This window comes from Ceratotherium simum, chromosome 14 (assembly GCF_057802395.1).
Source record: "Ceratotherium simum simum isolate JZ-2026a chromosome 14, ASM5780239v1, whole genome shotgun sequence".
Lineage (NCBI taxonomy): Eukaryota > Metazoa > Chordata > Mammalia > Perissodactyla > Rhinocerotidae > Ceratotherium > Ceratotherium simum.
The window spans coordinates 6,900,997-6,913,344 of NC_141913.1; the positions used below are offsets into that span (position 1 = coordinate 6,900,997).

General features: G+C 36.7%; 1 protein-coding gene across 11 annotated transcripts in view; it reads right to left on the minus strand.

Annotated features, from left to right (window-relative positions):
- LOC101394358 (nucleoporin SEH1) overlaps positions 1–12,348 on the minus strand; it is a 164,090-nt gene that overhangs the window by 145,062 nt on the left and 6,680 nt on the right. For all 11 annotated transcript variants that reach the window (XR_015554247.1, XM_087438931.1, XM_087438928.1 and 8 more), the window contains 2 exons: positions 8,575–8,786; positions 2,774–2,872 (listed from right to left, as the gene is read on the minus strand). Coding sequence is in view for 10 of the 11 variants with exons in the window: in XM_087438931.1 (XP_087295057.1) it covers positions 2,774–2,872; positions 8,575–8,786 (311 nt within the window). In the remaining variant the exon portion in view is untranslated. The remainder of the gene's footprint in view (positions 1–2,773; positions 2,873–8,574; positions 8,787–12,348) is intronic.

Genomic DNA, 12,348 nt, shown 5'->3' on the forward strand with positions numbered 1-12,348 from the left:
CCCTATATGACCACTGTGGGCAATCTCATCCACACCTTTGCTTCTAACTGTGTGCTCCTGACTCCTATATTTGACCTTAGACTAGTCATTTTACTTTGTTGATCTCAGTTTCTTCATTTGTAAAATTGTGCTAATGTAAAAGCTGCCTATCCTACTCATAAGGTGGTTGTTAGGATTTAAATTTCATAATATATGTGGAAGTGCCCTGTAACCAGTATAAATGCACAGCACTTGTATTATCATTATCAAGGCCAAATCTGCCTTAATATTTTATTTACCAATAAAAATACAAATATCCAATACTGGTTAATTTGACAAATGTTTCCTGTGCACTAAATGGTATTACTACTAACATTAGGTATTAATAACTGGATGCTACATAGTCCACTATCACATATCCTCCATGTAAACATGTTCCATCTAAATAAGAACCTTCAAACAACTCTTACCTCAAGGAACCAGACCAAGAGATCCAAAAACAGCTGAACTCAAAAGTTCTGATAATTTCATAAGTCAATCCCACACACACTTGCAGACATTGTTACCTACCCAATGCCATTTCCCTCTCATTCTAGACGCAGAAAATGCCTGGAACTTGCTATCTGACTCCCTTGCAACTAACGTATGGATGAGTGACCCAATTCTGGCTGGCAGGACCTGATGAAAAATCTCCTAAGATGCTTCTAGAAAAGTTTTTCTCTCCCTAATATAAAAAGGTACATGAAAGGAAATGTCCTTCTTTATATCTGCATATGAAACCTGGAACTGCTCTTGTGATGCTAAGAGGGACCTGTCACCAACACACTAAGGATGACAGCAAAAAAATGGAAAATACTAAGGCCCTTGATGTGACCACTGAGCAACTGAGCCACTTAACTAACCCCAGAACTGCTCCACCACCAGGCTCCTTGTTATATGAGATAATACAAGGGATCCAGCCCCTAATCTAGATTTACTCTCCTAGCTAAGGGAGTCATATGCAACTTCAAATTACCTTTATCATAGGATTCTTTTAAGTATTTAGGTATTTCTATCTCCCCTGTATTTTCTTTTAGAACTAACTGAAGGTTCTTTATCCTTTTACTCAAATCTTATTTATGAAGTACTTTTTATTTTCCTATGTTTTAGAAATGGTCCACCTTTTAAGTTTTAGATTTATGATTCCATATTCATTCTACTCAGCTAAGGCTGAAATTACTTTAACAACATTAACTCTTCACAAAGCCTCTTTAAAATGTGCTCTTAACGTGTTCATAGCTTTAAGAGCTTAAAGACTATGAAAACCTCAAACGGTTTTAGAGGAAGGTTCCTATATTCTCGAACTGTGATAGCCAATACAGTAGCCACTAGCCACATGTGCCTATTTAAATTTAAATTGATAAAAATTAACAAATTCATTTCCTCAGTTGCAGGAGCCACATTTCAAGTTTCAATAGTCACATGTGGCTTAATGGCTCCTGCATTAGATGGCACAGATATAGACTACTTCCATCATTACAACAAGTGCTACTGAACAGGGCCGTTGTAGACAGAGCCGCTCTGAAGAAAACAAGAATCTAGGAAGGGGTTCTTATACCCCCTTAAAAACACAAGTAGTAACATTCTGAATTGCGGAGCCCACAGGAATTACACGAGTTCTCTTCTGCTTCTCGCCCTTCCCGATATCTGACTATCAGACCCAAAAATTTTGTCTAGCATGTGTGAAAGCCACCTGATCACCTGATGGGTGCTCTTTTCTCCCATAAGATTCAAAGTACATCTCTGACACACTGTTTATGGCCCTCACATGTGTTGCAAATATTTCAACGTGACCAAAATTAAACTTTTCCTCACATGCTGCTACACTTTACCCAAATCTGCCCTATTTCCAGAGTTCCTTATCTCAAGAAATTATACATTATCCATTGAACTACTAAGCCATAACCTTGAAAATCATCTTGATAGCTCCTTTTCTTCTGCACCTCCCATATCCAATCACCAGATCCTACTGATAGCACTTCTTAAATTATTCTCACATTATCCGCTTCTCTCCATCTCCACTGCCACTATTCTATTCCAAAGCCACTAGGATCTCCCACCCAGACTATTCTACAGCATCCTAGCCCTGAATCCACTCATGTTCCTCTCCAAAACGCTTTCTACACCTAGGGAAAAGTTAAACTACCATCTGATCCTGTTCTTCCCTAACTTAAAAATCTTTCAGTGGCTTCACATTACCCTTAAGATAAAATCTAAACACTGAACACTAAGTCTTACAGATATGAGTCTTGCATATTTCTCACTACACTCCCTTTTGCCTATTATGTTCCAACCACAGTCAAAATATATTGGCTCTCTCTTCTTCATGGGCCTTATTACTTATTACCACATGCAGGTTTCTCCACTTGGAATGCTTTTGCCCTCTCTGTTTGGCTAACTTCACTCATCCTATAGGTCCTCTTCTGGGTGAACCTTCCTGACCCTGTAAACTAGATTACGTCCCCCAATATATAAACTGTTAACACCCTGATTCTCCTAGTTTATAAAATTCATCACCATTTTTTTATTATTTTTTTTGTTTACCCTGCAAGATGGTACCTACTGGGAGATCAATTAGTTTCTCTTCTGTATCATTCAATTCTATATTATCAGAGCCTAGCACAGAACTTGGCATAGCATAGGAAATCAGTAAATATGTAACAAATAATGCATAATTCAGTTAATGAATAAAGCAATAATATTTTAAAAATTTAAATACAATTTGAAACAATAACAAAACCAAAGCAGTACTGACCTGGTGTTTTCATTATATTCGAAAATCTGAACCTTGGCCATTGCATTTGGACTACTGTCATCACTTCCTACCGCTATCATGGGGGAATGAGCACGAGAGCTGGAAATGAAGAGTAAAAACTATTTTACATAATGATAAAATTAATACACTTAATTCAGAGAATTAAAAAATCTGTCATCAAGCAGATCTACAACCCACAAGTCAGCATGTCAGTACTGTGACAACTAGATCCCTGCCATATATCCGCCACAGCCACATCTTATAAGGGTGTACCCTTGAGAATGCTCAACATGAGGACTGAGGATACCATCCTCTTACATTGTTTTTACCACATTTTCTTATAGCTGAGATAGAAAGTAGCTCTTTTCCCAAAAGAAAAGGTTTCCAAGCATTCAATAGATTAGAAAAAGACACCTAAGAGGTCTTAGAATTTTTCCTCCTGCAAGATTTAGTCATTAACTATGGAATGAAAAGTAGCCCTATGGTGATCAAATTCATGACAAAAAGATTTTAAGTGCTTCATACAAAAAAAGAAGAAACCCTGATGGAAAGAAGAAAAGTATAAAAAGACCACCCTTCAGGAAGGCATGCTCCCCACACGTCATTCTCCTTTCTAGACTCATAGGTGGTCAACTTTATTTTGAAAAAGGCAAAAGAAAAGTAATAAAAGAATGAACTCTACTGAAGTGAACTCGAGGTTAAACAACTTTTTTATTTCTATAACTAATTACCTAGATATTGATTTCCTTTGCCTCCCTCATCTAGATTAAGTAATATCTCTACAAACGTGACACCCTTGCTTAACCTTTGACCTTGACGTGATATGTCAACCTCTTAAAGCTGAAAACAAAATGTGATAATTAAAAAAAAAGATTTAGGGGCCCGCCCGGTGGTGTAGTGGTTAAGTTCACACGCTCCGCTTCGGCGGCCCAGGGTTCGCAGGTTCGGATCCCAGGTGTGGACCTATGCACCACTTATCAAGCCATGCTGTGGCAGGCATCCCACATATAAAAGTAGAGGAAGATGGGCATGGATGTTAGGCTAGAGCCAACCTTCCTCAGCAAAAAGAGGATGTTAGATGTTAGCTCAGGGTTAATCTTCCTCACCAAAATAAATAAATAAAAATAAAATAAAATAAAACTTTAAAAAAGATTTAGTTCTTTATTACCAAAGCTTTATTAGTAAAGCTTCTAATAATGAAATCAAGTCACCTAATATAAGAAAAATACTAGGTAACCTGCAAAGTGCTACAGTAATAAAATTATAAGTTATTTATAAAAATTGTTGGCCATTCAAAGAGATGTAAATTCAACAGTAGTTTCTATATCTCACAAACTTTCTTTTTTCAATGTTCTATAAATACAACTTTTTTTTATAATGTTGAATATTTGAAGGAGGACCCAAAGTACATTTACAGTAACATATTCTAAAATTACTGAAAACGTAAATCTTATTACGTAAGATTTTTACGTAAATGTAAAAAAAAATTTTATATCAAATTATAAAACATCCAGATAATCTGCTTAGAGAATTACCTCATTTGTACATTCAGAAATAAGATGTTACATTTAAACCGTCTTCCAAACATGAGTCACAACTAAACAGTGAGAAAAACCATCCAGCTTTCTGACCGAATATAGACCAATCACCTGCATCTCTTTTCTCTTTCCCCTCCCTCCAAAGATTCCACGGAAATGATGAAGGAATGATACCATAAGAGTGCTAGAAATCAGATAGTGTGCCATTAGAAATCAAGAAATTTGGAGGAATTCCAGGAACACAGGAAACAGAAGGAGATCAGACTGACAGAGGAAATCCAAAGGGAAAAAGAGCCCATATCACTAACAGTATGCAGGAAATTCTAGCTCCAGCCTCCAAGCAATAAAGACAAAGTATAGGAATGAGCCTTGAGGCAATCATGAAGTGATTCACTTAAAGAACTGCAATCAGAAGACTCCATGGCTGGCGGCTGACGCAGCTCTGGGCTAAAGAAAGCCTGAGGAAGGATCCTAGTGAGATGATTAGAGCTTGAAACAGGAGAGGTAAGAACTTGAAATAAAGTAGTACTCCAAAACTGGCAAGGAGAGGAACAAGGAAGAAGGAAATACACTAAAGTGCTCTATCCCCAAAGTCAAGTCCTCCTTACTTCAGTAATTTAGGGGTACTCCAGCCTGCTAGCTCGCTCTTGGTCTACATGCCCTACAAAGAAGTCCTGCTAACCCACTCCACCTCCGAGGAAACTCAGCCAGCCCCCTAGGTAAGAGAGTGAGCTGTTAAAACAGAGCACCTCACAGGAGAAAAATACCAGTATCAGTTTTCTCTACTAGCCATAATAATCTCTTGTTCATAAATAAAAATAGATAAAACAAAGACTAACGTATACTTAACGGAAAAAAAAGAACATGAAAGATAAAGATCAAGGTATACAAACAGATCTTTGAGAAAATAGTAAAACAGATCCTCATCATTTGCAGAGTCTATATTTGTAAATTGACCTACTTGTTAAAATTTATTTGTAACCCCAAAAATCCAGTACTTGGGGCTTTCACGGTCATTCATGGACATGCCTGGAGGAGCTCTGCAAAAAATGTGAGTTATCTGCGGTACATGTTCATGACACTGAGGTTGAATAAGGTGAGGCTCTGCCTTCTTGTTTCACCTCTCATACCGAAAACAAGTATCTGTTTTGCATTCTACTTATCATCATGTTTTCTGCATTTTTGTGCTTTGTGTTGGTGATTTCAGTTTAAAACGGCCCCCAAGCATTGTGCTGAAGTGCTGTCTAGTGTTTCTAAGCTTAGCAAGAAGGCTGTGATGTGCCTTATGGAGAAAATACCTGTGTTAAATAAAAGCTTATTAAGGCAAGTGTCTTAAGGCTGTTGGCTGAGTTCAGCGTTAATGAATCAGCAATATATGCTAAATAAGATGTCTTTAAACAGAAACATACACAAAACAAGGTTAAGTATTGATCAGTTGACAAAAACGTGATCAAAGGCTCATGGTAACCTAATTCTACATTTCCCCAAGGAACAATGGTTCAGTACTAGGTAATTCAGTGTTGGGGCAACTTTATAGAACATAACTACTGCAAATAAGGAGACTTGACTGTAATTCAGGAAAGAAACACAAATTTGAAAAAATTTTAATTAAGATTCTCAGAGAAACATTGTATCCATGTAACAAAAACTGACTGGTATAAAAAAGGAGTAATCAGAGAAAAAAAAGACTTCTTCACAATTAAAAATGACTGCCACTCCCCTCCCCCAACCCCAAATCAATGGATGGGATACGATGTATACCTGGAGTACAAGTTGGAGATCTAGAAGACAGAGTAGTAAGTCTCCAATTTTAAAGAAATGCAGAGTAAATTCAGGAATAATCAATTTTTGGAACAGAAAGACAGAACAGAGACAACAGATGAGACTAAAATATCAAATTATCAAGATATCCCTGATTTCAGCCAAGAACCTTCACTTTGAAAGGGACCACTAAGCATCAAGCAGGATGAATCAAAAAAGACGAACACCTAATAGTATATGTCTGGATTTACTTCAAAATAATCCATTTGCGGGGGGGAGGCATAGAGATGAAACGAGAGAGCTTTGAGTTATTGTAGCTGGTTGATGGATATGTGAGGGTCCGTCTACTGTACTTCTATTATTACTTTTGGTATATTTGAAACTTTTCCTAATACAAAAATGTTTTAAAAGAAAAAATATCTAGAAACATCTTGGTTAAATTTTAGAATTCTACTACCTCAAACTATACAAAGCAATTCCAGGAGGTTTAATGATCTAAACATGAAAGGCAAAACCAAAAACCTTTCAGAATACACCTGACAACCTCAAGGTGGGGAATAATTTCTCAAATAAAATAGGAAAAGCACTATAACAATAAAGGAAAGACTGATAAATCTGGCTACATTAAAATTCAGAACTTTCTGCTGACTACCAAAAGTCATCACAGCGTCAAAATGACAAATCACAAAAATATACTTGCAATAGAGCTCAAAGTAGTAAGACAAAATTCTGAAAACTTCCAGAAAGAACAGGCTACCTACAAAAGAACCAGCATTAGATTGACCTCAGATTTCTCATTAACACCACCTAAGTTAAAAAAATTCAAGAACAGTATCTTCAAAATTCTTACATTTGGAACTTAGAACTCTAAAACTAGCCAACTACAATTAAACATGGGGTAAAATTAAGACGTATGGAAAAAAATTACTTCCAGAGGTGTGCCACCAAAGTGAAAAAAAACATCTAAAGATAACACGTGATATGAAAATTGTGACATCCAAGTATAACCCAAAAGTAAAGGAATCAAGAAAGAAAAAGGGGACTCCATCAGACGGTAACACCATATTATTCTGTGTGAACAAGTTTTCGTGAAACAGATTACATTTGCATCTATAATGAATATTTACATAATCTAATATTATAAATTTGGTTGCTACTTAATTTTTAGAATCAACTTGCAGTCAAAAAATGAAATACTTATATATGTATTAAATGTTAACAGAATGTAAATATAAATATCATAAATCTTGCCAGCATAAAGCAATATATCAAAATATTAGGAAATAGAAGAGTGAATGTGAGGTAGAAGCAAAAAAAGTTAATTTCCTCTTTTTAAGAGAAGTGAATCAAAATATAGTTTAAAAATTGATAAATCAATAAGTAGAGATATAAATATATCATTTGAGATTATAATTACCAACATAACTAAAACAACTATCAACGTTATCACAAATGAGTTACCTATCTAGTTATACCTTGGGAAGTGGAAAGCTTTATAAATGTGCTAAATTCATCTTTCATATAGCGAGTATAGATACTGTCTAAAGATAACATAGGTATAAGTAAATCATTTAAAAATGTAATAGGGGGCCGGCCCCCGTGGCTTGGCGGTTAAGTGCGCGCACTCCACTGCTGGTGGCCCGGGTTCAGATCCCGGGCACGCACCAACACACCGCTTCTTGGGCCATGCTGGGGCCATGTCCCACATACAGCAACTAGAAGGATGTGCAGCTATGACATACCACTATCTACTGGGGCTTTGGGGGGGAAAAAAAATAAATAAAATCTTTAAAATAAACAAATAAATAAATAAATAAATAAAAATGTAATAGGGACTACCAGAATTAAAATCTAAAAACAGAGCTATTAACAGCATGTTTTTAGTGGGTAGAGAAACTTTTATCTTTCATTTCGTACTCCTTTAGATTTGAATTATTTTCTTTACCAAGTGATTCATTATTCTTATAATTTTTTAAAATATTTTAATAAAAAGCAACTATGGTATAGCCACAGAGTCACACTATACATAGCAGTTAAAGGAATAAGGTAAGACTAGATATACTAATACATGACAAAATGCCCACAATCTATTTGTAAGTGAAAAAGGCAAACTGCAAGGAAGGGAAATGTCTGTTGGTTTATATATGGTGTGTATATATACTACTTGTATATGACAGTATATATCAGGCTGTATTTGCATAGATTTGTGTTTATAATGCATTAAATATTTATTTGTATATGCATGGAAAAAGCCCAGAAGGTACACACCAAAATAGTTACAATGGTTGGCTTCTTCTGTGGAGCAGAAATAGGGGGACAAGAGACATGACAGGGTGAAGAAGGAAGAATTTTTATTCTACATAACATACATATTTTAAAATAACAAACATGACTACTTAAGAAAAACATTTTTAAGAAAATAAGCCATCAAATGCTTAGCTTAAAAATTACTAATTTGTTTTACTAGGATTATATTATCAGAGGTTTGTTGTGTAAGGTTACCTTGAAGGGTTCCAAGAAATACAACTACAGCTTAGCTTACATGAGATCTCATGCTGCAGAGACCACTGGCTGAGATTCATGACGTCTGGTGCCTCATATATTCTTACTATACCATCTGCTGAACAGGTTGCTAACATAAGACCCATATGCTTGGGAGCAAATTTCACATCGGTAACAGATGTTCTGCTATCCACTAGAGTTGTCCTCTTAACCTGAAAAAAAGTTAACAATTTAAATGATATACAAAAAGAAAGGATGGTAGAGTAGAAAGAATGCAGGCTCTCAAAACCACATAGAACTCCTCTGCCATTTACTAGGTATATAACCTTGAACAAGAAAGCACTTGGCAAAATACCACATACATGGCTGGCAATCAGTAACAAATTAGTGACCTATAACTTATTACTGCCTTTAAGGCAGAAGAAAGTTGGCCTTAGACTACATAACTTTATTAAATTATATAAGTACTCTCTCTTAAGCAGACTGGTCACTAAACCAGAAAATATTGGAATTTTCATATAAGTAGTTTTGTCATGCAAAGTATGCTGCAAGCAGTAAATTAAATGAATTAAGATTCTTTAAGTAAAACGGAAGGCACGCAACTTCTTCCCACAAGCATAAATGTCAGTTAACCTTACTTGGATCACTACTATCCACTTTTAAGAGTAGGCATTGAGGGGCCACCCCCAGTGCCCCAGCGGTTAAGTTTGGCGCACTCCACTTCGACAGCCCGGGTTCAGTTCCTGGACGCAGACCTACACCACTTGTCTATCAGTGGCCATGCTGTGACAGCGGCTCACAGACAAAATAGAGGAAGATGGGCAACAGATGTTAGCTCAGGGTGAATCTTCCTCAGCAAAAAGAGGAAGAAGACTGGCAACAGATGTTAGCTCAGGGCAAATCTTCCTCAGCGCAACAAAAAAAAAAAAAAAAAGAGTAGCTGTTTAGTAGAGACCAAGGGGATGGTACAAAGCTGGCACCGTGATAATTACAGAATTCCAACATAGCATTTACAAGCTATTTTCTGGCACCTAGATACGATGATTTTTGACAGAAAAAGGTCTATAAAATTTAGAAATCAACAGTTTACTGTCTAGGGTTACTAAAATATATCTTAAGGAGTCTCAATACTAAAAGAACATCCCATAAACTTCAAAGATATCTTTGCAAACTTTTGTCTACAAACTCAAATGAATAATTAATACCAACACAAATGCTGAAATATTAAGTATTAATGAGGATTGACTTAACTAAATACAAATAAATATATCTTTAAGTTCAAATAAAAATCCTTTACATGCTACCACTCCTAAACCCAACCTATAGTATACTAACTGATCCATCTCAGACTAACTGCTAGAAAAACCCCTTCTATTCTATAAATTCCCCTTCTCTCCTACCCTTAAGCAGTTGTTTGCCTTAGGGAGGCCCTAGTACCAAGGCAATAAGACCAACCCCTCCCATCATAAAAAAAGAATTTTAAAACAATATGAATAGCATGCAAGCTACAAACCTACAGTAATTAAAACAGAATGGTACTGGCATAAGGAGAGACATATAGACCACCGGAATACAACCGAGTCCAGAAATAAACCCTCCATATATGGTCAACTGATTTTCAACGAGGGTGCCAAGACTATTCAATGCGGAAAGGACAGTCTGGTCAAAAAAAAGGTGCTGAGAAAAATGGATATCAACATGCATAAGAATGAAGTTGGACCCTTACCTTACACCATATACAAAAATTAACTCAAAATGAATCAAAGACCTAAATGTAAGAGCGAAAACTACAATACTCTTAAAAGAAAACTTTGGGGAAAGCCTTCATGACATTGTATTTGGCAATGATTTCTTGAATATGACACTAAAAACACAGGAAACAAAAAAATAGACAAATCGGACTTCATGAAAATTTTAAAATTTTGTGCATCAAAGGACACGGTCAACACAGTGAAAAGGTTAACTCACAGAATGGGAGAAAATATTTGCAAATCATATATCTGATAAGGGATTAATATCCAGAATACATAAAGAACTCCTACAACTTAACAACAAAAAAACAAACAACTCAATTAAAAAATGGGCAAAGGACTTGAATAGACATTTCGCTAAAGAAGACATACAGGGCCAGCCCCAGTGGCCTAGTGGTCAAGTTCAGCGTGCTTCAATTCGGTGGCCCCGGTTCAGGTCCTGGGCACAGACCTACACCACTCTGTTAGTGGCCACGCTGTGCTGGCAGCCCACGTGCTAAAAAACAGAGAAAGACTGGCACGGATGTTAGCTCAAAGCAAATCTTCCTCAGCAAAAAAGACGACGATATACAAATGACCAATTAGCACATAAAAAGATGTTCTATGTCATAAATCATTAGGGAAATGCAAATCAAAACCACAAGGAGGGGGCCTGCCCCGTGGCTTAGCAGTTAAGTGCTTGCCATCCACTACTGGCGGCCTGGGTTCGGATTCTTGGCACGCACCACCACACCACTTGTCTGGCCGTGCTGAGGCGGCATCCCACATACAGCAACCAGAAGGATGTGCAACTATGACATACAACTATCTACTAGGGCTTTGGGGAGAAAAAGGGAAAAAAAAAAAAAGGAGGAGGATTGGCAATAGATGTTAGCTCAGGGCCAGTCTTCCTCAGCAAAAGGAGAAGGATTGGCATGGATGTTAGCTCAGGGCTGATCTTCCTCACAAAAAAAAAAAAAATACACAAGGAGATATCACTTCACACCAACCAGGATAGCTGTAATTGAAAAACAGAAAATAACAAGCACTGGTGTGGATGTGGAAAAACTGGAACCCTCACGCATTGCTAGTGGGAGTGTAAAATGGTGCAGCCACTGTGGGAAACAGTTTAGCAGTTCCCCAAAAAGTTAAACACAGAACTACCACATGAGCCAGCAATTCTACTCCTGGGTATATATCCAAAAGAACTGAACACAAGGTACCTATACACCAATACTCACAGTAGCATTATTTACAATAGTTAAAAGGTGGAAACAACCCAATTGTCCATCCACAGATGAATGGATAAACAAAATATGGCACATATACACAACAGAATATTATTTAGCCACAAAAGGAATGAAGTTGATATATGCTACAACTTGCATGGACCTTGAAAACATTCTGCTTAGTGAAATAAGCCAGACACTGGAACATTACGGCATGATTTCACTTATATGAGGTATCTAGAGTAGTCAAATTCATAGAAACAGGAAGTAGAATAGAGGTTACCAGGGGCTGGGGGAGGCGGAAGGAGGAGGTACTATTTAATGGTAGAGAGTTTATGTTGGGGATGATGAAAAGTTTTGGTATAGGTATTGGCGATGTGTACACATCCTTGTCAATGTAACTAATGCCACGGAATTGTACACTTACGAACAGTTAGAATGATAAATGTTATGTCATATATATTCTACCACAATAAAAAAATGCAGCAGAAAAAAAGAACAGTATTGACAACATGCAAGCATTAGTGTCGGGAGAGGTGCGGAGGACTGGTAGGAATGGAGAAGAAAACACTGTATTTATGTTCTTGTAAAGGGATGGAATAAATCCAGTAGGATACACAAAAAACCTGTAATAGAGGTGGCCTCCAGGGAGAGAACTGTGTGGCCAGGGAAGAGGAGGAAGTTCTCACTGTATACATTCTTTTGTACTTTTTTCATTTTATACTTTGTGCCTAATTATATATTACAAAAAATAAAGAGGAAAAAAAGAAAACATTGGAATGGGTCTTAAAGGTAATCAGTTTAATTCTCTTTAG